At 41.3% G+C, this 25072-nt stretch overlaps 1 protein-coding gene and 1 long non-coding RNA gene across 2 annotated transcripts in view; one reads left to right on the forward strand and one right to left on the reverse strand.

Moving 5' to 3' along the window:
* The first annotated feature begins 268 nt into the window (after positions 1–268).
* The window catches only part of MME (membrane metalloendopeptidase), a 39902-nt gene continuing 15098 nt past the window's right edge, over positions 269–25072 (forward strand). Inside the window, exons 1-14 of the mRNA XM_068405759.1 lie at positions 269–350; positions 2704–2873; positions 3978–4013; positions 8103–8264; positions 9871–9951; positions 10704–10799; positions 10905–11023; positions 12040–12105; positions 15131–15265; positions 17615–17716; positions 20364–20500; positions 20600–20693; positions 22824–22952; positions 24112–24210. Coding sequence (XP_068261860.1) covers positions 2714–2873; positions 3978–4013; positions 8103–8264; positions 9871–9951; positions 10704–10799; positions 10905–11023; positions 12040–12105; positions 15131–15265; positions 17615–17716; positions 20364–20500; positions 20600–20693; positions 22824–22952; positions 24112–24210 — 1416 coding nt within the window. The 5' untranslated portion in view covers positions 269–350; positions 2704–2713. The remainder of the gene's footprint in view (positions 351–2703; positions 2874–3977; positions 4014–8102; positions 8265–9870; positions 9952–10703; positions 10800–10904; positions 11024–12039; positions 12106–15130; positions 15266–17614; positions 17717–20363; positions 20501–20599; positions 20694–22823; positions 22953–24111; positions 24211–25072) is intronic.
* On the reverse strand, positions 7862–13770 carry LOC137666117 (uncharacterized). The gene is made up of 3 exons (XR_011048597.1): positions 13686–13770; positions 10868–11077; positions 7862–9451 (listed from the first exon to the last, which is right to left on the reverse strand). It is a non-coding gene; the product is annotated as an uncharacterized lncRNA (long non-coding RNA).

Raw genomic sequence — 25072 nt, forward strand, 5'->3', positions numbered from 1 at the left:
CAGGTCAGCCGGAGAACTGCTCGTCCGGCAGCCCGCAGACAAGGGCTCCTTTGACCGCCAGCAGCTTTGCTCTGCGGCGGCAGCGGCGAGCAGCCGGCGCGGCGAGCGGGGAGCGCCCCGGGCTTTGATGTCCCGGCGATGCCGGCGCCCCGCGCCCCTGCCGCTGCCCGCGGGCGCTGAGCCCCGCCGGCGGCCGCCCGGCGCCCCGCCAGCCTAGCCTGCGCGCCGCCTTCCCCCGGCACCCGCCGGCGCTGCCCCGCCGGCCCGGGGCGCCCCGCGCCGCCTCCGCCCGGCGCTGGTCGGGGATGTGTGTGGCGGCCCCGGGGCCGGACCGCTCCGAGCGCCAGCCGGTGAGTACGGGCACAGGGGCCGGCGGGGCGGGCACGGCAGCGGGACGGACGGACGGGGCTCCGTGCGGCTTCTCTGCCCCGGCCGGCCCGCGGGGCTTTCTGGCCGGCCCGAAGTGAGGAGCCTCCCCAGCGTGCGCGCTCCGGCCGCCGGGAAGTTGGGTCTGGGGGCGGCGTGCCGTCGGGGCGGGCTGCGGGTCGCGCCTCCTCGAGCAGCGCTCCGAGCCCGCGGGCCGGCACGGCGGGGCTGGACCGCCCGGCGCCCTCCCCGCGCGGCCCGGCCGGCGGCAGCCGCGGCGGCCCCGGCCCGGCGGCCCCTCCCCGCCCGGGGCGGCCCCGGCCCGCGCGGCCCGCAGCGCCACCCAGCGGCGGCAGGGCGTGCGCTCGGGTCGGGTAGCGGCGGCCGGTGCCTCCGAGCGCCGCCGGGCTCGCTGCGCGGTCGGTTTAGTGAACATAAATAACAGTGAGAAGGGTATAATGGTTAATTTGCTTTTCTATTATCTATGAATGTATAGCTCACAGTTAATGCAGGGCAAATTTCTCTACAGCTCACTCTTCTATGTGGTTCTGTGGAATTTCAGTCCTGTGTCTCAGAAACTATTTGCTTATTTGACCAAAAATCTACTCTACAGAGAAAAATAGCAGCTCATGAGGGAAATGAAAGCAGTTGTAATGGTCCCTATGGGTTTGGGAAGACAGAGGCTGGGCAGACCTTGCAGGATTCCAGCCTCCTGAGCCACAGAAGACCTGTGATTCTGGCACTGCCAGTCACTTCATGCATGTTGATGCCCAGGGAGTTGTGACAAAAGGGGAGACGAGGCACTGAAATAAAATGTTCTCTCATTCCTTTTGAGAAACAGTGTTAGTGGGATAGTGTCCAAGCATCCACAGAGACAGGTGGTGTGTAAACACGTAGAACACAAAATCTGTTTACATGAGTCCATAATACCGAGTTATTTGACATCTTTATATTACTAATAGCCATACACACCTTCGTGACACGTTCTTGCAGTGGAGGAGCTAGCATTCTAGGTGAGGTGGACATCAAAGAGAGGAAGACAATTATTGGAAACTAAGGAACACCAGTCAGGCGGAAGCAGGAGGTCCAGAGGAAGAGCAAAGACTGGATATCTGAAAGATTGCAGCAGCTTGAGGAGACAAAGATTAATACAAGCCAGCAATACAGTTAAACCAGTTAAAAATAATTATGCTCAAGTCTTAGACTCTCAGCAGAAACTGAGGAGGGTTCCCTTACTGCTGCTACACCGACTTACAGAGAGTGGGGAAAAAGGGTGTGATGAATCCAAGAGCTGAATGCCCTGACCTGCACCACTGTTGACCTTCTCGTGAGGGTCTGGTGAATGTCAGTGTTTCCATTATTTATCCCAGGGGAACTCTCATACTCTTCCCCACTGAATGGAAAGGGTGTGTGCTCTGTCTGGGGATTTAAAGGTCCCCTGGAAATGCTGTGACTAGAAACTGTTGAGTTTTCATTGTGACATGCTGAGAAATGCATTGCTGTATGTATAGGAATTTGAATCTGTCAGCAGAGGGAAGTCTGGCCCTGGGTAAATGGAAGCAGATGAAGAGAGAGCGAAGAAGTGTAGGACAGCAAAAGGTGGCCAGGTTATCCCCAAGGAGTGGCAGAAATAAAATCTTAAAATCTACTGTTACATACACATTTCATGAGTGAGCGTGAGTCCATTCACACTCCCACCAGTTTTGCATGTAGGTGGTGTAGTTACTTCTAATTTAGTGTTCTAACCTCAAAAGAGAGGACTTGGTCACACTTCTTTAAAAATTACTGGGAAGACTCACTGTCTTCAGTGTGAATTTGACAGGCTCCCAGCAGAGCCTGATTTTTCCTGTAAAGCTCTAGTCAAGAACTGCTTACATGACGTTTTAAGAAATGACAGCGAAGCACAATGGCATATTCTGACCTTTGGCATTAGATAAGTAATTGGCAGATCAAGTTAATTTTTATTCAAGCAGAGAGACTTGCTTTTTGCTTGCTTCTGAACTCCTGCACCATCACACAAGATTAAACCACACGGGTACGTTTTAAGAAAAGGTTTTGGTTTATTGGCCTCCCTTTTCTGTTTGGTGGCCTCTCCACGTGAGGGAAGACCACTCTTCTGTTCTCCATAAATGACAAGTAGTGCATGGTATGTATTGTGCGTGCATGTGTGCGTGCAAGAAGGAGAGAATTCTTAATTTCATGACTGACATTCTAGTAGTGTTACAAACAATATGAAAACCCACCCAGAAAACATCTTTGTGACTGCAGCTGAGGAGCCGGTTTCAAGACCTGTGGCTCAGTGAAGTCCTCCAGTGATTTTTCCCTTTTCCTTTTCAGACGCTGGGTTATGGGCAAGTCGGAAAGCCAGATGGATATAACTGAAATGAATGCTCCAAAACCAAAGAAAAAACCGCGGTGGAGTGGCCTGGAGATAGGGCTAGCTGTTGTAGTGATTCTGCTGGCTATTGTAGCGATCACAATGATAGCTCTGTACGCAACGTACGACGGTGAGTACACGTAAGCTGTCTTTGAATGTACAAATACATATGAATGTAAAAGTATTTTAAGAAATTAGGAAAAAATGCTTTAATAAAGAGAATCCAGTTGTTAGTATATAGTGAAAAAAAACCCTGAAGTTGCACTATATTGAAATGTTGTATTAGAAAATACTGTGTTGTGGTAAACACAAAACATCTGTTCCTTCTGACTTAGCAATGCTTCTGTTTGTAATTAATGCTTCAGTAAGCAAAAAAACTCTACAAAATACAACACTGGAAAATCCTATTTTTTCCTTTTACAGGCTGTCGCAGAAAGGACTCTTAGTGAGTGTAGTCATACTCAGAGGTTTTGTGATTCAGCAGCCGTGCCAAAATATTTGAGAATAATTCAGTTCAGGGGTAAATACCCTGATAATTTTTGGAAAAGATAATACGGAGAAGCTAAAATTTCCATTTGGGGTCAAATTAGAACGTTTCCTTACACTGGAAGTGAAATGCTTTGTTTCATTTTAAAGTACTTAATAATTTTGTTTAAACTTTTTATTATAGTCCAGTTCAATTATGGAATGGAAAAATGCCATTCTGAAACAAAAATAAAAAATGTTTTATTTCTAAAGTCTCCAAAGGAAACATTTTCACTTTCCTGAACCTTGTCTTTTGTTTAGGAGACTCCAGAGTGAATGACTCAGGATTTTCAATTAATTCCTCCAAAATCTTTTTGTCATTGAAGGGCATTGCTAAATTCAAACTGACTTTGCAACTCTCTTCAGTCCATGTGCTATTTTTCTCTAAATTTCTTCTTTGTAATAAAAATAATATTTTGCCCACCTCTAACTGATTGAAAGAACATTTTACTCTGATGAGTACAAAAATTCCACATGATGAGTGACTAGCACTGAATGACCCTAAAGGGATGAAGATGATGGTATTTTTAGAGCCTGATCCTATAAATATTCACTTACTGAGCGTAAGGTGTCCATTCATCTTTATCTTACTGTACACTGCAATTAAATGCAATTCTAAAGTGATTGTCAATGAAAATAATATTTACAGTAGGTTTTAGTATATTGACATTCATTAAAGAATTAAGAATATGATTGTATCCTCTTTTAGATGGGGTTTGCAAGACATCAGACTGTATAAAATCAGGTAAGAATGAAAATATTTACCTTCTAAATGCATTTATATATTTTTAAACACAATTACCACCATGTAATGTTCCCATGGGACTGCAGACAAGCATGGCACATTGAGGCATGGGATCTGCTAACCAAAATAACTTTCTTTGCATATTTCTTCTACAAATGTAAAATCTTGTGATGTGATATTGTCAGATCTTACAAAGTCATCAGGGTTACTTTAAGACTTAGAACCAGACTCTCCAAAGGATGCCTCCAGGCTCAGAAAATGCTTTAAGTCAGTCAGAAGATGGCTCTTCCCCCCTCCACCCACCTCCAGGTCAGAATTCAAGCACAGGCTGTCTCCAAAGGAAGTACATGAGCAGAAAGTCTTGATCATCGATAGCCATTAAAGATGCCATGCTACTAGTTGAGGAGATGCAATAGTAATCTTCCTGTCCAGAAAAAATTCCAAGTTTTACAGTCTGACAAGCTAGCTTCATCCTTCAGTAACAACAGCATAAAGAATTCTTAGTTTACATCCTGGTCTGAACTCTACTAGAATGTTACTGAAATGCAGCAGAGCAATGCTGAGTTCCATACCAGATATCCTCTTGCAGTAGTGGTAGTTAGCCACACTGTCCCTTTCCCCCTGTCCCTGTAGTGCTCTTATCCCTGCTGTTTTCTCCTCCAGATCAATTAATGCTGGTTTCCCTTTTTTTTGCCTAATCTAATTCTAAATGTCCCCATTCTCTTATTAGCACTTCCTCTACCTCATTAATACAGACCCACCCTAGGCTTGGAAGGTTGTTGTGGTCTTTCAAGAAATATAATTAGGACCAGACAATAAGTGGAACGGTCATGCCTTACACCAGAACTGACCAATACTGGGACAGTGTTTTGTAATGAATTTCAAAATTTTGCAATAGGTACAAGCCACTGAAAATGAATCAAGTGAAGATACTGTCATAATGTATAGTACACTTAATAGAGGAGCTTCAAATATATGACCAGGAGAAAAAATGTAATGAAAATTCAATTGGTTATACACAGGGTAAAATACCAGTAACTGCACAATAATGTTATCAAGGTTTGTGAAATCCATTGGAGTGCAGCACATGAAGAGACCATGTAATTTGTACATTTGAGCCTTTTTTGAATAATCTGACACACTCTCTGCTAACTTTCCTGAGCTCAGACAGCACAGACTGATGAGAATAGGGAATTTTGATCTCTCTCGTATCAATTTCACCTAGGTAAGCACGTTGTGTTTCTCCTATATCCTCCCCAGGTCACTGGTTGTTATGTTAGCTTATATTACTTTATTTGTAAGCTATTAAAGCAACAACTGGCAATCAGGAGTCCTACAATAAAATTAATCATTAAAAGTAATTGAGATAAGGCTCTACATTCTTCAGTGACAGGAAATCGAATAAACAAGTGAGAATAGGAACAAACCCAAACACTGGTTCATCAAAGCAGTACTGAGGACTAATGAAAATATACCATGTATTATCTGTATTTGTGCATGTATGAATTAACCTGTATTAGAATTAAAATAACAAAATATTAATCAGTCTCACACTTACTATTTCCAGAGTAAAAATGTCTCAGTGTGTACAGCCATGAACTTAGCATAAAGCTGCTTTGGGCACAAGTATCAGCTTATAAATAACTTAGAGCATGTTCAGGATTCTGTCCAGCCTAATTGGTCCCACTGACTTTGAACAGGCAATTCATGTGTCATTATGCTTCTGGGCCTGGTTGATAACAAAATCACATTTCATTGATTTTATTATATCCATGGTATCAGCCAAATAATGAATGGTTATCTTGGGGTTCAGATGTGCAAATTACACTCCTCAGGAGTGTTAAGTATTCTTGAGGCGAATACTTAATACATGTATTTTACATGAAGCCCTAAATGAAAGACTACAGTCCCCATGACTGAGCTCTTTCTGTTATGTTTGCAGTATTCAGTATTTAAACTTCAAGTTTTGATAGAAGTTGATTAGCTAATATTGGCTAGCCTGGACTTTACAGCAGAAACACTATGACAGATGATTATTTTTGTGTGACAGTAGTAGGCAAGGAAGATTAAACAGATGCTGACTACAAACAGAACAATCTGATTCCACAGTTAAAGCAAGGTTTGATATTACATAGACTGTTAATAATTTCTCAGGTTTATACAAGATGTAGGTTTCTCCTGGGTTTTGGTTTGTTTTTTTTTTTTTCCTGGCAAAAGTGACAAGACAGTGGATAAGATCCACCTTCTCTTGGTGTCAGAAGATTTCTCTGTCCTAACACTACTTTTTGTCGGGGCTGGCACACTGCTCTGGATGAGCCAGCTGTGATGTCTGGTCCTGGCTACTAAAGTCTTTGTTGCTGGACTAACACGTGCATGATAATCCAAGGGACAGCATTGCCCTTCAAATGCTGCTCCAGCACGTATCATAAGGATACCCTTAAAACAGGAGATGTTAGTAATAATTAGCAATCTTCCTCTTCTACAGCAAGTAGATGGAGCTAGGACAGGAATAAAGTGCACCATTCTAAACATTCCCCTGCCCCTAAATGGAAGTAGGACAAACTAGACAGAAACAAGTACCAGAGTTTACACAATCACAAAACAGTTGGGGTTGTAAGTGACCTCTGGAGATCATACAGTCCAGCGGCCCTGATTAAAGCAGGTTCAACTGGAAAAAGTTGCTTGGGATCTTGTCAAAGAGGAAATTCCTCGCTCAAGTAGACTGGACAGTAGGACTGGATGCTTGGCTTTCTCAAGAATAGGTAAAAAGCAAGGTCAAGCTTAGTAAAACATGACTGAATTTCAGAGTTTCTGGCTGTTGGCATGATCCTGTCCTTTCAAATAGAAGTCAGCCTGCCACTGACTTCAGAAGGAAAGGAATCAGGTGCTAGGCTTTGTCCCTATTTCCACACTGGGTTTTATGCTACTTGAGTCTAAAATTGAAAATGCCTGTGTTCATGGATTTTTCCATCCTCGAAGCACTGGAGCATTGTAAAACCATCAGATGTTAGCCTAAAATATAACACTCTTAAGCCAACTAAAGATCCCAAGAAAAACGAGGGCGGGGGGAGGCAAGCCATCATAAATACCATAGCCTGTCTATCCACCTCTCCTTTCCACCAGCAGAAGAGACATGGAAAATATGGAAAGTACTGGAGAAATAACTATAAATATTTGACTCACCCATGTGGGAGAAATGAACGCTTGAAATCACAAGCCTTACCGTTTACTAAAAATAATGTCTGAAAAATGGGAAGGATATTCAGCATCCTGGGAAATTCAGAGGTATCACTAGCTCTTGCTTGACTCCTAGCATCTCTCCTTTCTGTGAGAGACTGTGCTAGCATACTAGTGGTGCAAGCAGTCTAGGTGGAAGAAGAATAAAAAAGAAAAAGCACAGAAGGTTTATGAACAGCAGCTGGGAAACTCATCAAGGAATCAGATTTCACTAGAGAAGCCCATGTCACAGTCAGTCAGTGACCAGTTCGTCTTAGAGGAGCCACTTCAAGAGGGTCAATAGGAAGAGCATGAGGCAGTATCAGTTCTAGAATAAAATGTGAAATAGATCTAAAAAATCAGTGTAGATTCAGGAAAGTATTGATAGGAAAACTTTCTTGACAAGAACTTCAATGGTACAACAAAGTCATTATTGTATTGAAATAGATTGGATTCAGCTGAGCCTACATCCTGCTTAATTACTTCAATGACATTACAGTGGATACTTAACCTCTGATATGGCTTGTGCTTTTAATTTCTCTTTTCACCACATTTCAATACAAAGAAGCGACAGTCAGTAAATGAAACATCTTACATTTTATTGAAAACCAAGGAAGCACTCATAAGGAGCAGGAACATTAGTCAGTTTACCCATCAGCAAACACAGGCAACAGAAAAGTATATAAGTTATGGGTAGTAAAGGAATAGTAATTGGTTGTTTACTGACTAGTACTTTGTTTGGTTTAGAACATTCAAGTAGGCTTGAGCCTACTTGAATGAAGTAAATTTATTACTTCCCTCTTCAGAGCAAACAAATGTATTCATTTATTTTCTCTAAAGATTCTTTATGCCTTGATTTGCCTCCTATTACAGCAGCCCGAATTCTTGAGAACATGGACCCCACTGCGGAGCCTTGTAATGATTTTTACCAATACGCCTGTGGAGGATGGCTTAAGAGGAACGTCATTCCAGAAACCAGCTCCCGTTATAGTAACTTTGACATTTTAAGAGACGAACTAGAAGTTGTTTTAAAAGGTCAGTGGGGTTTATGTTTGTGGACTATATAAAGTTTCCTCTTTGGCTTACATGTTATGCTAATAAGATGTGGTTGTCTAGCAAAGCTTAAAATACTACTAAATATTTCAGTTTCTTTGTGTTCGGCTCAGGGCAAATCTACCACAAACTGTTTGCTTGGAGAACGCTGTGGAAGTTATGCTGTTGTGTCTGACACAGGAGCGGAGCTGACCACCCCTGACCTTTCTGGTGTCTGGACTCTGTGCTCATCTGCATATTATAACAACTGAAATCCATATCATTACCCTCATGCACTAACAGCAGCAGCCAAGCTAGATGAAGAAGAAAGAGGTCTGCCTGCGTCAAAGTCAGCTGAACTGCTGGAAGTTGCTCTCTGGCAGCCCCGTGTCCTGCATATCTATATTCCATCAGCTCAATCTCAAAGAGCAAGCCAGCAATTTTCTAACTAGTCAAATGATAAACTTATAAATATTCCTTTTTCCACAAAATGTAATAGTGTCAAATTGTCCATATTCCCCTTTTTCAGACAAAAATAACAAAGAAGTCAGTTTATACTCACGAAACATTCTCCAAACCAGTCTCTCCAGAATGAATAAGCCTTTTTTACTTTGCGTATCTTCTGGTTTTGCCAGGTTTGCAGTTTATGGATGCCACAGTGTTCCTTAGGCTTCAGTTCCTATGGAGCAAAGCAATTGTAAAGGAGCAATTGGAGTAAGTGTAAAGTAGTGGCACGAGTGGGCTGCCCCACAAGGGAAGGTGAGCTGGGAGCCAACTGTGACTCGAGGCAGACAGGGGTAGAGGCCTCACAGACAAGGGGCTCGGTCCCACAGGATCCAAACCAGCAGAGCAGAGCAGGTCCGGTGACAGTGACCAGTTTCAGCCAAGAGCCCCACGATCACCAGACAAGTCCATAGTCATGCAGCAGGTCTGCAGGCAAGTCCGCCAGGCGAGATCAGGCTCAGCAAGGTACAAGGCCAGGTCCAGCATACCTCCAGGACCATGGGCAAGGGGTTGACCTGAACTGCTGCTCCTGAGCCACCAGGCATAGGGTGCACAAGCAGAGGCACCAGATGAGGCTTCTTACGGCTCTTCCTTACACTTCAGCTGTTTTCACAGAAGTATGATCCATGGTCACGCAGGTGCACCATAGCAAAGCAGACCTTGAACATAAGCAGCTAAACTCCTGGCTGCAGTGAAGAGATGGGAGATTAGAATTGCAGGAAAGGATGGTTACAGGCTGGCCAGTGCAGTTAGAGCCTGCTGGTACTCTTAGGGCCCTGACAGCAATTCTCTCCACAAAATAGCTTGGTCACCTAAAAACCATCCCTGAAAAGTCAGAGCGTTTGTATTTCGCCAAGGATGATCCACAGAGTATCCACCTGACTCCTTTATGTTCAGCATATTAACACAGACTGAGGTAATTGCAAGCCATATAATCTCCAGAGCTTTTTTCCCCTCAGCTGTTGAAAGGCAAAGCTTCCCTGGAATTTGAGATGGACACAGGGTACTTATCGTCCACCCTCTCCCTCAGGATGGTATCCCTCTATGGTTTCTTCAGTATCTTTCCAATAAAGATATTAAGACATTTGCTGTCTGTGTGTTTCAGATGTCCTTGACACACCAAGCAGTAATGATATAACAGCAGTGCAGAAGGCAAAAACTCTGTACAGATCGTGCATAAATGAAAGTAAGTGTCCTGAATTTATTGCAGATAGGATAAATACCATCCAAAGAGTCCCATCTTCACAGGCAGCCCTACCTATATCCTCCTAGTTTCTGTGCATAATTTTTCAGAAATTCTTTGTGAAAACTAAAATGTATCTGTTCTATAGAGTCAAATAAGAATGTCAATAGTAAGATTAGTATTGTATCTCCTGTTTTACTAGCTTTGATATTTTAGGTGGGATTACATTACTCTTCAGTTCCTAGTTTGCTGCAGATATTTAAACTCAAATCCTTTCAGTTAAATAAGAGTTAACTGCTTTTGTAGGAATTATCAAGGATGAGGTGGAAAATAACTGGCCTACCAGGCTTCTAGAAAGACAGGGATGTCATTCATTTCAAGAATTTGAGACAGATGCTGCCACTAGAATGAGGAGCAGTAAAACAGTTAGCAGTGCTTCCTAAATCATGCGTTTTTATAGTTTCTATACTGTTATTAATACTTCTCAAAACTATTATTTCAAGCTTTCCACAGAGTGAAAACACAATAGTTCTTCAATGCCGTGGTCACAAGGATTTGCATGTGCTGTTTGCAGTCATGACTGAAACATGTTTTTAAAATTAAACGTTGAAGTACAGTCATACAACAGAGCATATCCCTATGGTGGTGATGGTGAAAACATATTTTTCAGCTTCATTATTCTGAACTCATTATAATATTATAACATTTTTGTGTTTTAAAATGTCATGGTAACTCATTTTATTTTTTTCCAAAAGCTACCATTGACAGCAGAGGTGGAAGGCCTTTAATCAGTTTATTGCCACAGGTATCTGACTGGCCTGTAGCAACAAATAACTGGGATTCTTCCTATGGTAAGATAATCTGTGTTTATTTCCTTTACAGTTAAAATTTCTAAATTATTGTATTTATCATTACTTACCAAAAATAGCGACTGAGTATACGTTTCATTTGCTTAGGTACTGCGTGGACAGCTGAGACAGCTATTGCACAGCTGAACTCCAGATACGGAAAGAAGGTCCTTATTAATTTTTTTGTTGGCACAGATGATAAAAATTCCACAGCACATATCATTCATGTAAGTCTCCCTGGGTGGCATTGTCTTGTTGATCATAAAAGTGCAGCAAAATAACTAGAAGCATAGACAAAAATGTTAACCAGGAGAAACAGCAGCGATTTGAATTTTATCAGAGTAAGTTGTAGATGAGTTTGTGAATCTGTGTAGTTTCTAAACTTGAATTATGAGTTTCACAGGGTCCATTCTCAAAGTTAACATCTTTATTCTGTGCACTCATACACTGTTACTCTCAGTGAGATGGGAATAACAGAGACATTTATAGACATACAGACACAATATCTGTGTACACTGGACAGAAGACAGATATGATCTACTTACATATGCATGCAAGCAAATAAGTAAACATGACTTCCTTACCATGCACTTCAGGCAGAAAGCTCTGTCACTGAAAACCTGGGCTACGGTGCCAATGGCAGAAAGCCCACAAAGGTTTTTACAAGGTATTCAGATGCCAAAGTACTGACAGGACTTGCAATCAGCTGGCACAGATATGAAAGCGGCTCAGGACATTTGCATAAGGCGTGTGTCGAGAGTGCCCTGCCTGTAGATGTAAGATGATCTCTGGAAATGGAAAATCCAGAGCAAGACAGTATTACGTATGGTGAATCTTCACCAGCTACTCCTGAGACGCAACAGTTACAAGGGCTAAGGTCTAATCTGTCTTGTCAATGGGTGGATAGATCTCGCCTACATTGCACGTGTGAGTTTCAAAGCTGCAGTAACTGCCTTGCTTGTCTGTGGACTGTTTGTCTTCTGTATGTCCACTGTGTTCACACTGGGTACGCGTAGCGTGCATTGTTCAGCAACAGACAAAAGAAGACTGAAAAGAAAGACAAAAAGTACAAAGAGAGTGAAAAGAATTAAAGGACGGCAACAGGATGAGAGAGAAACTCGCCTTTGGCCAGAAGATAATTTGGCAAGAGTGAAGCACCAGCAACCTCTAATTGACCAAAGAACAGCCCAATCCCATGCCATTTTGTCCTTAAGCACTTTTTCATTTTTATTTGAATTTACAGATTGATCAGCCTGGGCTTGGCCTGCCTTCTCGTGACTACTATGAATGCACTGGTGCGTACAAAGAGGTAAGATGAAGCTGACAGATCACTGACTATGTTTGAGAAGTTTTAGCCTCTATTTTCAAGGCAGACCTATCCTCAAGAGCGGGGATAGGCAAAGAGCAGGAACAGCCCTTCCCCAAAGAGATTCCAATACTGCCCCTGGGAAACATCACTGGGAGAACTGGCGAATAATGATGAGCACTTAAACAAGGTTGATCTGCAGGGGAGAATAGCATGTGTGACAGACTGGAGAAAGAAGTTCGAACATGGGTATGTGTGCAAGAAGGCAAGAGAGCCAAGAGGGGAATGAAGAGGATACAGAGAAATGAGATTAAGGGCAAGTAGAAATAAGTTAGCTAAGAATGGGAGGGAGTGTAGCAAGTGTCCTGAAGATGAGGTGTTTTAATATTACACCATAAGTGTTAGTGACCTAGTTTGATCTTCCTGGCTGCACTAGGAGCCAGGGGGGCTTTGTCTAGGCTCCAGTTGCCAGTGTGTACCAATTGTCTCTGCACTGGATGAGAAGACTGCACATGCCTCTGGCATCACTACCCTCCGCATGGCCCAACCTGTCTCCCTTCCTGTTTCCCCTTCCCTTCTCTTCCATTCCTTCTCTAATCACTGAACATATAAGTGGGAGAAAAGAAAAGCAGCAGCTTTTCCACACAATTCCTGTATGATTATGCAAGTCAGAGGAGGAACAGCTACTTGCCTCCTTAGGACCTCTTGGAAGGAAAGAAACATGAAGCAATTGTAGCTTTGTTACACAGCTTCTGCCAGGCTTCGCAGCTGAATCAAGAGGTACCTCACAACTGTCAAAGCTGTGTTAAGATAGAATATGAGTGCTTATGGATCACCCCTGTTCTGTCACTACAAAAAGGATGCCATTTCTGAACTATGATCAACTGGCATAGATCAGTAAGTGCTGCAGGTGTCAGTGGAGTCCGCGTGCACTAATCATATCACTAAAAGGCTTAGAAAGAAAAAAAGAACCATCCAGAACCAAAGACACACTTCTCTACATGAAAGAGCTGGAAAGATCAGAGTCCCCTAAGTCAACTGCTGAATGGAAATGCAGCAGCTAAAGTATGTGATATCATAGAAATTCCTTCAGATACCTAAAATTTCATACAGTCGTCTTTAACTCACATGTAGTTATTATTCATATGCATTTTCATTAACCTGTTAGCACTGACACCGTGTATCCCTCATGGCTAATCTGGGATGTGCTTTAAATCCTGGAGAGCTGAAGTGTATGTATTTGCTGAAGTCATGTGGCAGCTGAAACTGCGACCACAGTAACCTTTAATTAGCCAGTTTTCTTCTGTGTAATTAAATGCAGAAGCAATGAGAAAGCATGCTAAACATTTTGGGTTAGTAGGTATTTTGCTGACATGCTAACAGTTAATACTCTAATACTGATTACGATTAATTACAGATCGTATGCTAGTAAAGACAATCATTACCATATTAACTGTTCAGTTACATTATTACCACGAGTTACAGCCTCTAGGAGCTGGCTCATGTATCACAATTTGCTCCGTTCCTTGTATTACATCCACTGCAGCACTAAAAGACAATTCCCGTTCTCATCTCTGACCTACCTGAAAGTTTCCTACTACTTCCCACTGCTGGAAAGAAGAGGACGAAGTATTTTAAAAAAACCCAGATTTATCACTGAAAGGCAGATTCATCATATCCTTACAAGCATGAATACTTCAAGTGAGAGACGCTCCTCCTTTCAACCCCTGCACTCTGGCAGCAGCCTTTTCTTGGCTCTGTTTCCTGCTGTGTCATTCTACTCTCTGAGCCATACGTAGCAAACAAGATATTCCCCTCCTGCACTTCAGCCTCTGGCTTTGCAGGACTTCCCACCACCCAGCTACAAGGGGAATCTGTGAACAAGATATTTTTAAAATCTTTTTCTCTTGTAAGATATATGACTCCTCTGCTCATACAGGAGTTATTCTGATGTCTAAGTTCCCACTGAAATATCTGAGAGTATCTATACAGTCCCTCTGAAATTAGCTGACTTAGTTCTTTGCTACCTGATCACACAGTGATCTGTGCTTCAGGCCAAAAATGAAGTCCATTGATTGGTACCTGGAGATGTCTGTTGACTTACTGGTTTGGGGTAATGTCTGGGGTGTGCATCCTACTGCCTCAGGAGCTGAACATATCAAAATATTTCTATTAACAAAGTTGATGACGTGCACACCTTTTTAATCCTAGGTTTTATCACTGTTTTAGTTGATTACGCTATTTTGCATAAAATAGATTTATTTGATAGCTAATCTACTATTATGTATTTTTATTTGCATTTAAAAACATATTGAAAACAGCATTTCTATTGATAGAAAAATGAGTGTGGCTTATCAAAGAGGAATCAGAATAATATTAAGTTCCATAAAATACAATGAGATCTGTAGATATTTGACAGTAACATTTAAGAGAATATACTTCCATGTTTCCATTCTTATCCTTGGTGAATTCTGATATGTTAAATTTAATGTGTGCTATATTGTCTATAGTATATCTCGCTATTCTAAATTTAGATGCAGCAACATGATTTCCAAATGCTCCAAGAAGCAGCAGAGGAGGTGCACTGCTGCTGGGAGTGATTTTCCCACAACGCTCATTCAACACAGCCCAGCAGCATTTCCCTCGGTTTTACGTTTCTGGGAACACTGCTCTTTGGAAGGGGTATTTTTGGATGTTGTAATTAAAGTGAGCTAGAAAAAACATGGGTGATGGTTTAAATATGGACATACAAATGTCTCATTTTAACTAATGAAAACACAGTGCAGCAGTTGAGACTGTTTAGCTTTGAACAGTGCTGCAAATTATACAGCGATTTTCCATGAGGGAATTTTCAAAGTCAATTTCTATTTGTGATCTAACAGTATTTCAGAATAAATTACTATTAAACTGTTTAAGAAAGGGATGAAGAAGTGTAGTTCATAAAATGAAGACGAAATCTTAAAGATAATCAAGGTATGCTATACTTTGAAGAGTTTAGTCTTTAAAATGTTTGTATTTTTTCCTGCAGGCATGTTCTGCTTATGTTGATTTCATGATTTCTGTAGCTAAACTAATCCTACAAGAACGAAATATTTCTTTCAATGAGAATGAGATTTCCGAACAAATGACAAGAATTATGGACCTGGAGAAAGAGATTGCCAATGTAAGAAAAACATTTTTAAAGTATCCTTGAAATAACTGACTTTTTTCTTAACACCTAAGAAAGCTAACTGTTACTTTTAAATTGTTACTTGTTATTTTGTGGGACCAAAAGGTGACCAGAAAAGTATGGGGCCTGGAACACCTACGAGGAACCATAGTGAGAAAGACATGCCTTCTAATGAGTTAGCTGTTTGCCAAATAGCAAACTGTTTTATCCTAATCTTCTCACAGAAGCCCTTTAAGAGAAGGAAGAGGGAGCAAGGGAGAGAGAGACTTGGTTTCTGTTTAGGCTGGTTTAGAAAGTGAGTTTTGGGAGATGCTTTCGGGCCTCTTCTCCCTTTGTCCTTTTTTCCCCATGGGCTGTTGGGTTATCAGAGCAGTAGGTTCCCAACCCTTGGCCTGCCACGCAACACAAAGTAATGTTTGTCCTGCACGAGCTGCTCCACAATGCGGATTGTTCCAAGTGCCTTTTTAATCAAACGCTGTTCTCCATTAAAGTATGGCTTGGAGAAACAGCTAGAATTTGAACTTGCACAGAGAAAAACAAATGGAAAATCAAGAATTTGTGAGCAAAAACATGGCTTATGATATTAAACATTTCAGAAGGACCTGAAACAGAATGACTGTAGAACAAGCCAAATACAAATTTTGTATCTTCAGCTATTTTTTAAGTTACACTGATAGTAAGGGCACGTGTTTGGCAGAGGAAGACCTTCCCCTCCCATTTGTATAAACTAAACCCATCTGATTTTGATTTTCTTCACATTTTCCTGAGAAACACACCTCTGGGCTTAGACCAGAGATAGGAAATTATTACAAGAAAAGGAATTTATTGGATAAAGATTTGAAGGGGGGTTCAAAAGGAAACCACAACTGAAATGTCTCTACAGCAGTTGCTGCTGGTAGAGGGTACAGCTGGTGGTGGGTAAGCTGCTGTTGCCTCAGTTTTTAACCTCCTTCATCGAAAACTGAGCACCAGCCTGAATGTTACTGGAAGAGAGCTGGCATTGTGCTCTTGGGAATTTGTTAAAGAAAATACAGAAAAAAATACTGAATGCACAATAGATTAGGAAAGAGGAAGCGGAAGAGAAATCTTTTTTTTTAAAAGGATAGAGAGAGATAAAAATCAATCTTGGCAAGACTGATTTTTCAAAAGAGCTTCAATGGGTAAAATCTACTATTCTCGCTCCTGACCGAGTCAGTTCAGAGTTCTCCAGGCAGTAGTGATGTAGGTTCTCCCATTAATTACTCTCATGGATCACAAGATCACTCTTTTCCCGTAGTAGTTTGTGTACCTGCACTTTCTCTCTTTGCCATCAAAAAAAGTGGAAGTTAAAGGGGGGTGGAGTATGAGGGGAGCAAGTGCTGATGCTGTGACAAGGTACTTCTGCATGAGAGCAAAGGTATGAAAGAGGATACAAGAATGCACTTCAGAAACCTGCAGAAGGATCCTAGCAAGGATATTTGAGGAAAAGAACAGAAAGATATTGACAGAGTATTCAGAGACCAAGGGAGGAGTTACCATTAGGTGCTGGTGTTCTCTCCTCTCAGTCTACACTGTCCACACCCTAATTCCAGAGACCTCCCTGCTGATGTTTGCTGTCTAGAGACCCCAGTGGTTAACTTGCCTCATGAAGCACCACCACAGACCCAGTTCTCTGGCAGTCAGGCAGTTTTGTTGTCTGGAAGAAACGGCCCTAATACAGTCATGTCATTAAGGTGTTAATGTATGCACATGTTTAACACACTGGTGCAAAATCCCATTGCCTAGACTGACAGAAAGCTTATCTGAGTTAGGAGTTGACTCCATTTCTATACAGTGGTTCCAGAGAGAACGTATCAGACAGCCCGTGCATCCTGATCAGAGCGGTCATGCTGCATTCCTACCACAGCGCACTGCTCACCCCGTACTCCATAAATACACCTCCTTTATCCCCTTCTCCCAAGATTTTGCACCTTGCATCACCCTACGAATATCACGAGCACATTCTTATGATGAGTGATTGCATCTATTGATAAGTGTCTACTCAGTGCTGAGTGGTATGGGTCTATGCTCCAACCAGTGCTCCTGCACAGCCCGAGCTGTTGATGCTCTAACACAAAACAAATCCAAAAAGTAAAGCTCCGTTTTACTGTCAGAAATTCAGTTCATTTAATCTATCCTTTTATATATTTTTTATCTATAAAATGCTGCCCATATTTACATGTAAGGTACTTTATGGTTAATGCAAACTTATAGTAACGTATTAAGCCAGAAATACTCATTTTCTTTCTTTTTACTTCCACTCACAAAAATTCCTGTGAACTGACTCACCATACCTAGTAATCTTCTCATTGTTAACTTTGATAGGCAACAACAAAATCTGAAGACAGAAATGATCCACTTTCGCTGTACAATAAAATGACCTTGGCCCAACTCCAAAACAACTTCTCATTGGAAATCGATCATAAGGTGAGTGATCAATAATCTCATATTTTAACCTCTAATTTGTGATTGATGAGATTAAACAGTGACGCCTGGCATTTTTTTCTTTTAAAGACATTTCTTTCTTGAGCTTAGACATATCTGAAATTGAACAGGATACCTGACGTGCACACTCTATTACCTAAACATCTGATGACGTTAAACTATATGTAAAAGACTCTGCTTTTGTACCCACTGTTTCTCCTAACTTGAAGGCAGGTCTTGCCCCTCTGCTTCAACATAAAGAGATGGAAAAGGACAAAAGGAAAAAAAAAATACCATGAGCTTGACTTACCCTCCTGGATTCAGGATGGTAAACCTTGCAAAACTTGCACATACATAACCCTTGCTGGAAATCAGCAGAGTATCCTTTGCAGAGTACAAATAAATTCCCTTCCTATAATTACCACCGCAGCTCCAGAGGACCCAGGACAAACGTTAACACTGCGGCCACCAACTGATTCAAATGTGTTGTAGTGTGACTGTTCAGGCCCTCTCTGTTTATCCACAGCTGCAGGTTCAGAACCAGAAGTCCTGTTTTTCCCACATTCCCTCTGTCAGATGGGCTCCCAAAGCAAGCAGAAAGGAGCCCAGCAAGTCAGGACTGTGAATGAGGAGAATTCTCCCTCTTGCTCCCGCTGTAGCTCCCCCAGGATACTTCAGCTCTGCCTTTTCCCTCACCCTGAGCCACGTGCCGTTTGTGCCGTACAACCTTTAATTCATGGCACCACAAAGTCCAGCTGAAGAACAGCGAAACATTTGATAACATAGGTGTGCCTCCTCAGTACCACCATGTCTTACGAGACATGGATATTTTTATCATAAATGACTTCTACTTTAGTACCTTGCACAACAGGCAAGCGGGTTAACTGATGTGTCCCATGGAAGGCGCTGTGCTCTGACTGGCAGGACTGCATTATTGAGTCTTTTGAGGCCAGTAACATACTACGAAATACTATTATTCCTACCACTGTTTCATAATCACGGCTATTTTTATTGACTTTAAATTCTTCAACTTTAAATTACATGACAGCTCACTTCTGCCTAGCTTAATTTGTTTCATAATTTACCTTCTCCCACAGGTCTTAGTTGAACAGTTACTATTACAGTCATAATGTCAGAAACTAACTTCTTTTGTCACAGAACGGCATTGCCCTGGTTATTTTTAGTTCCTGGAGAGTGCTGCAGATCAGCAATAATCATCTGCTCTATACTTATCCAGAAATGCTCAAAAGACACATGATGGGAGTTGGTAGCGTCGTAATGGTCTAAGGATAGAACAGCAATTATTCCTAAGATTAGCTTGAAGTTTGCTGCTTCTCTTTCAAACCTGAAGCCATTCTGTTCATGAAAGCTCAGCTGCTTTCCTCAGCTACATCAGTTTGATGAAAGATGTTACCTCTTCCAATAAAACTTTCCTCTCAAAAGACACAGACTGGGAAAAATCACCAACACTTTTCAAAGTAATAGGCATAACAACAATTTTAAAAATTAACAAAAAAAAATGTGAAAACCCACCCATTAATACCACTCTGTTGCTTTGGGTTGTGTGCTGGAGGAACAGCGCCGTGGCTGCCCGCAGCCTGGCTGCTTTGCCCACTTACAGCAACGGGCCAGGCCCCAGGGCTGCGCAGCCCAGCAGTGACCACAGTCTACGTTCTCTTGGTAGGCAAGAGCATGACTCTGTGTTTTCCAGTCAGTCCTTTGACCAATCTACTGTCTGAAGCACACAATATTGCTCAATATATATATACTTATCAAAGGGAAATTATTTTTCTTATCAGCAAACTAGTAAGAGTTTCCAGTAGAGAGTGCCCACACACTAGAATAATGCTCTGTTCAGACTAGATGGACACTACAGAATGAAAACTTAACAGAAAATAATTTTCATAGGTACTGGCTCAGGAAAGGTATGTGGGCCTCTGACAAAGGTGAATCCAGCATAAAGAAAATGGGGGTTTAGGACTAGGGGCAGCAAACAAACAAGAACTCCAGCCTTTGTCTGAGAGGGGTCTGTCCCAGCACGCTGCACACTGACCTGCTATCAAATCAGTCGCTTCTCCGGTATCTAGTACTGTGGCACGCACAGGAAAATTCATTTTAGATAGTGGATGTAGTGTGTCTGTTTTAAAGCTTATCAAAATAAATCCTTTTATGGACTTCAGTGTACTTCCGAACAAGTCCTTACCATATGCTTCAGAATGGATTGTCAAGTATTCCACGAATCTTGACATACTGTACTGAAAATGGGGCTTCGAGTCATGCTTTGATTTAAAAGTTCTTAGACAAATACAGCAAAAAGGCAACTGAAAATTTTACTTAAAATACCATTTCTGCTTTTCCAGACTAAAAGGAAAGGGTCTTAACATTTTAAATTGTGTTAGTCTGAAATCAAAACGACGTCTTGACCCTTTCTGCTAAATATCACCCTATTTTAATAGGATTTTAGAGCACAGAGGACATAAACTATCTCAGAGCAGTTATTATTATGATGACTTCATTTACAAGTAGTGCAGCTATTAGAAAAACTAAAGGCAGAGCATTTGTGTTATGCAAACACATTTAAACTGGAAAAAACAGTTAAATACTGTTTCTTTATGATTTAACCATACAATAATGCATATTGATTTTCCAGGTATTCAACTGGTCAAAATTCATAAATGATATAATGTCAACTGTACAAATTAATGTTGAGAACACCGAACACGTCGTTGTTTATGATCCAGACTACCTTATCAGGCTGAAGTCTGTTCTTAATAAATACACTCCCAGGTAGGTATGTTAGATATTTTTGTAATTTGTATTTTATTTCCAGTAAATTTAAAAAGCCTAAAAAGGCTACCAGCTTATTCTTGTTGTTTTGTTAAACAGAGACCTTCAAAATTACATGGTCTGGCGATTCGTAATGGATCTTGTCAACAGCCTAAGCCGTACCTACAAGGACACAAGGAATGCTTTTCGTAAGGTGCAGAAATTAATTTCTTTTTAAGTTGTAAAGATGACTTTTGTGAACCACAAAAGATAATTTTTTTACATATTTGTAGTATATAGCTATGAAGTGTTTGCTGAAGCTTCTGCTGGAGTGTCCACATAATTTATATGATATATGCTTGATAGCTGGAGTGGATTTGAAAAGCACTGTTCTGGCACTTGGTCTCCATGTTTTTCTGAATCTAAATTAATCCCGATTTTGATAACAGAACAGTCCCATTTATTTGGAAATTATTACTCTAAAGTTCTGATTGACTTGTTACAAACTCTTCAGCATCCAAAGTAACACATGCAAAGTCAAACATTATGTGCCCAACCTTGCTTTTCAATCATTTGATCCTGCAGATATTTTAGTGCTTTTAAGGAAATGCTGAGCAATTTCACAAACGGATTGGAGATGGCAGTCCTTTCTGTTTCCACAGTGGAACTTTCTGATTTGTAAGTTTGCTAAGCTCCATTAAAAAAGGTTAAGGCCATTTTTGTTACATCTGTTGGTGACATAAGAAATGCTTTAACATGGAAGTCAACAAACATTCAGTTCAGTCAGTTTTATATATCTAACAGGGCAGCCATATTAATGGATTATTTGGCTTTTTCCTCTAATTTAAAGTATGAAACTACTTTAATATAAAGTTTCATATTTGCTTAGTAATATTTCATATTTGCATCATCAGGGGATACTACGTTTTGCACTTATAAACTGAAGTCAGCCCCCACTACATCTTAGTACTTTGCTGCGGAAGTTTCATGTAGAAAAATGTCAGTTTGAGAGAACAACAGAAAAAGATTTTACAACATACAATTGCCTACTAATTAATTAATAATATATGATATAGTATAGCTGGAGCTTCTCACACTAAATGCAGTGGAAATAAACTAGCATTTGCCTTGTTAAGTTTGCTTTCAAATATAAATGCTAGGACAGCTACAGCATTCCATGAATCTCCCATGCCTTTTTTTTTTCTGGGTTGTGTGGCTAATTGGTCACTTACTCATTCAAAACTCCATTTGTTTTAAATACAGAGTTCTTAAAATGTGCTACAGAAGGTGCCAGAGGTCTGGGGGAGAGGGGTTGGAGTTACTTTTGCTACATAAGCTTTTGCTATATAAGCAAATGGCTCCTGGTGCAGCCTGTGTGTGTGCAGGGAGTATCTAAGAAAGAAAGAGATGAAGGCCTGACAGATTTTCTGATCTATTCAGCTATTTATCAGTAATGAGTAACAAAAAGCTCCAACATCCCAGGCTCTTCAGTAGACATCTCTGTGCTCTGTTGTACTGGTAACATTTTCAAAAGACCACTCCTGTGTCCCTAACGCTTTAGGGTGAAAAGAAACGTTAGTGATTTTCCTAGTATTCAGTTCCTAGAATTCAGTTCAAGGTATAGCAGTTACAGAGCTTTTAACACCAAAAATCCTTGATCTGTACCTCTGCAGAGATGGGTAGCTGCTTCATTATGGAATATAAACTTCATTATAGAATGTGGTTTCAGAGAGTTGCCCTGTAATGACACTGTCTGTAATAGTCCTTGCATTCAGGTGTCATACCATTATATTATCCACTCAGCTTTATCACATATTTATCCATTATCATGCCAAAATCCTTGCATACCTTGTGGCAATGTCACATAGAGTAAATGAGCTTCTACTTTGCACCTCCCACAAGTGGGAGGCTCTGACAGAAGAAGCTGCTGGTTGGGTGAAAAACACAATCTTACCACTGCAGAAATTAATTTGCTGCATAATCACAATGGCCCTGTCAGAGCTGGAACTGCAATACACATCCCTCTAACAGTGAAAGCTTTATGCCAGGGTATTCCTCTTTAACCTCTCCCATTCTTAGCTTTTAGAGTAGTTTTCTTCTCTCTACCTTTCACATTTTGAAAGGATAAAGAATATTGCTAACGATTCTCGTATTTCCTCAGCCTGTGACAGATGTTCCCACTACAGAGACCACCTAACTGTCATAAACACAAACATGGATTAAATCCGTGTGTTTAAGGTCAACTAGGCTCCTCTGAAACACACGTCTGCCAGTCAGTCACCATTCTCCTTCCCCTTGTGTGGGCCCAGATGTCACTGTTTCACCTAATGTTTCTGTTTCACAGGCACTTTATGGCACAACGTCAGAAACGGCTGTTTGGCGTCGTTGCGCAAACTACGTCAACGGCAACATGGAGAACGCGGTGGGACGATTATATGTAGAGGAAGCATTTGCTGGAGACAGTAAACATGTGGTAAGCATGTAAAACATCTAAGCACCACTTCATTGTCACCACGCAGTTCTTTACAGAGCTTTGATTACACCTTTTATTAACCTTTTCTATATCGCAGGTTCACTTTCTAAACAACCTAACCTTCCGATTTCCTTCTCCATCAGTGTACCACTGAGGAGTAACAAGAGCGTATGTGCTAGGAGAGTCACAGAATCACAGAATCACACAGAATCAATGAGGTTGGAAGAGACCATTGGGATCATTGAGTCCAACCATTGCCCTGACACCACCATGGCAACTAGACCAGGGCACTAAGTGCCATGTCCAGTCTTGTCTTAAACCCCTCCAGAGATGGTGACTCCACCACCTCCCTGGGCAGCCCCTTCCAATGGCTAATGACCCTTGCTGAGAAGAAATGCTTCCTAATGTCCAACCTGAACCTCCCCTGGCACAGCTTGAGGCTGTGTCCCCTTGTCCTATCGCTAGTTGCCTGGGAGAAGAGGCTGATTCCCACCCCTCTACAACCTCCCTTCAGGTAGTTGTAGACTGCACTAAGGTCACCTCTGAGCCTCCTCTTCTCCAGGCTGAACACCCCCAGCTCCCTCAGCTGTTCCTCATAGGTCAGTCATTCCTTTGCGCCTAAGTACTCCTGCACTACTTGTCCTGAGCAAGCAAATGAAGTAATGTGTGAAATATGAAGATTACGTGTGCACACGTGGAGGGAGTGAGGGACCTGCCTGCTCCACTTGTCCTATGAGCCAGCCTTGAGCCTAAAGCACCACTGACACGTTAGCGATGGACCTGGAGTTAAACCTTCGTTTCCTCCTATCACTCCTACTGTAATCCAGGCTTAAGATACACCATTTTTTGTGGTTGACACATATGCAATAATCTGATCAGATGCACAACATCCAGTGCATGGATATCTGACAGATTTTTTGTAACCTGAATAACTCTAAATTGCATTGCCTTGTGAGCTCACGTCTATTCCCCTTCCTCCCGCAGGACAGGCTAACAGTACTACTTAACTAGAGCTCCAGGTTGTGAGTGTGGCCCATACACAGCATACACTCAAGCAACTAGGGCAGGAAAAACAAGTCTGTAGTAAACAAACTATGACTGTGGAAAAATAACTGGACCATTTGATATGGATTTGTAACGTACTGATGTTTTTCCCAAGGTTGAGGCAATGATTGCAGATATACGTGATGTTTTTATAAAAACCTTAGATGAACTTACCTGGATGGATGCAGAAACCAAAAAGAAAGCAGAAGAAAAAGTAAGTTAAGTCTTAAATATTGGTAATGTTGTGTATTTCTATAAAAATCAGTATTTCAGTTGTTTTTTCCTGAAAAAAATAAGCAGTAACATTATCACTATTTCATATATACAAACCCACAGATATTTGTGTTTATATAGGCACGGCAGCTCACAGGCTTCCTATGTCAGATCTAAATTACATGGGGAGGGGCCTCTGTGGAGATAAACACACAAAGTAGGAGGAATCTATACACAAGATTAAGACCTTCCAGGAAAATCGGTGATTAAGGGGCTAGATAATGAGTATCTAAAGAAAGGAATACTGAAAATGAGAAGGAATGATCTACAGTGATTCGACCAGCTACTAGGAGCAATAGGACAAAACCAAAAAGTCGAACCACGGGCTGGACATCATCAGTGAGTCCTCCTTTAAGGGAAGACCTAGCTTCAGACAGTTCGTGTAAGTGTGGAGTAGGTAACAGAAATCAATTGTAGAGAGCCCCGAGCTGGGAGTGAAGCAATTGAAAGAGCTATTTATGACATCTCTGTTTTGTTATACTGCAGAGACAAAAAATCTTTAATTTTGCATTTTTGATGATACTTTATTATTAAAATTTAATTTTAAAAAAATCTTGGAATATACCATGGTTTTATTAATTATAGAGCGGGATCTGGCATTTTCCTCCAGAATTTTGTGTTAGAAAATCTTAGAAAACAATTTTTCTGGAAATTTGTAAGTCTGTTTTCCTATAACATACTGAAGTTAAAAAAAAGTCCAGTTATTATTTTCATTTTAGATGCTGTAAAATATGTCAGATATTTCAGGATTTCTACTATTTGTTTAAACCAGCCTTTCAACACAAAAGCATAGCTGAAGTATG

Source organism: Nyctibius grandis, chromosome 8, assembly GCF_013368605.1.
Source record: "Nyctibius grandis isolate bNycGra1 chromosome 8, bNycGra1.pri, whole genome shotgun sequence".
Taxonomy (NCBI): Eukaryota; Metazoa; Chordata; class Aves; order Nyctibiiformes; family Nyctibiidae; genus Nyctibius; species Nyctibius grandis.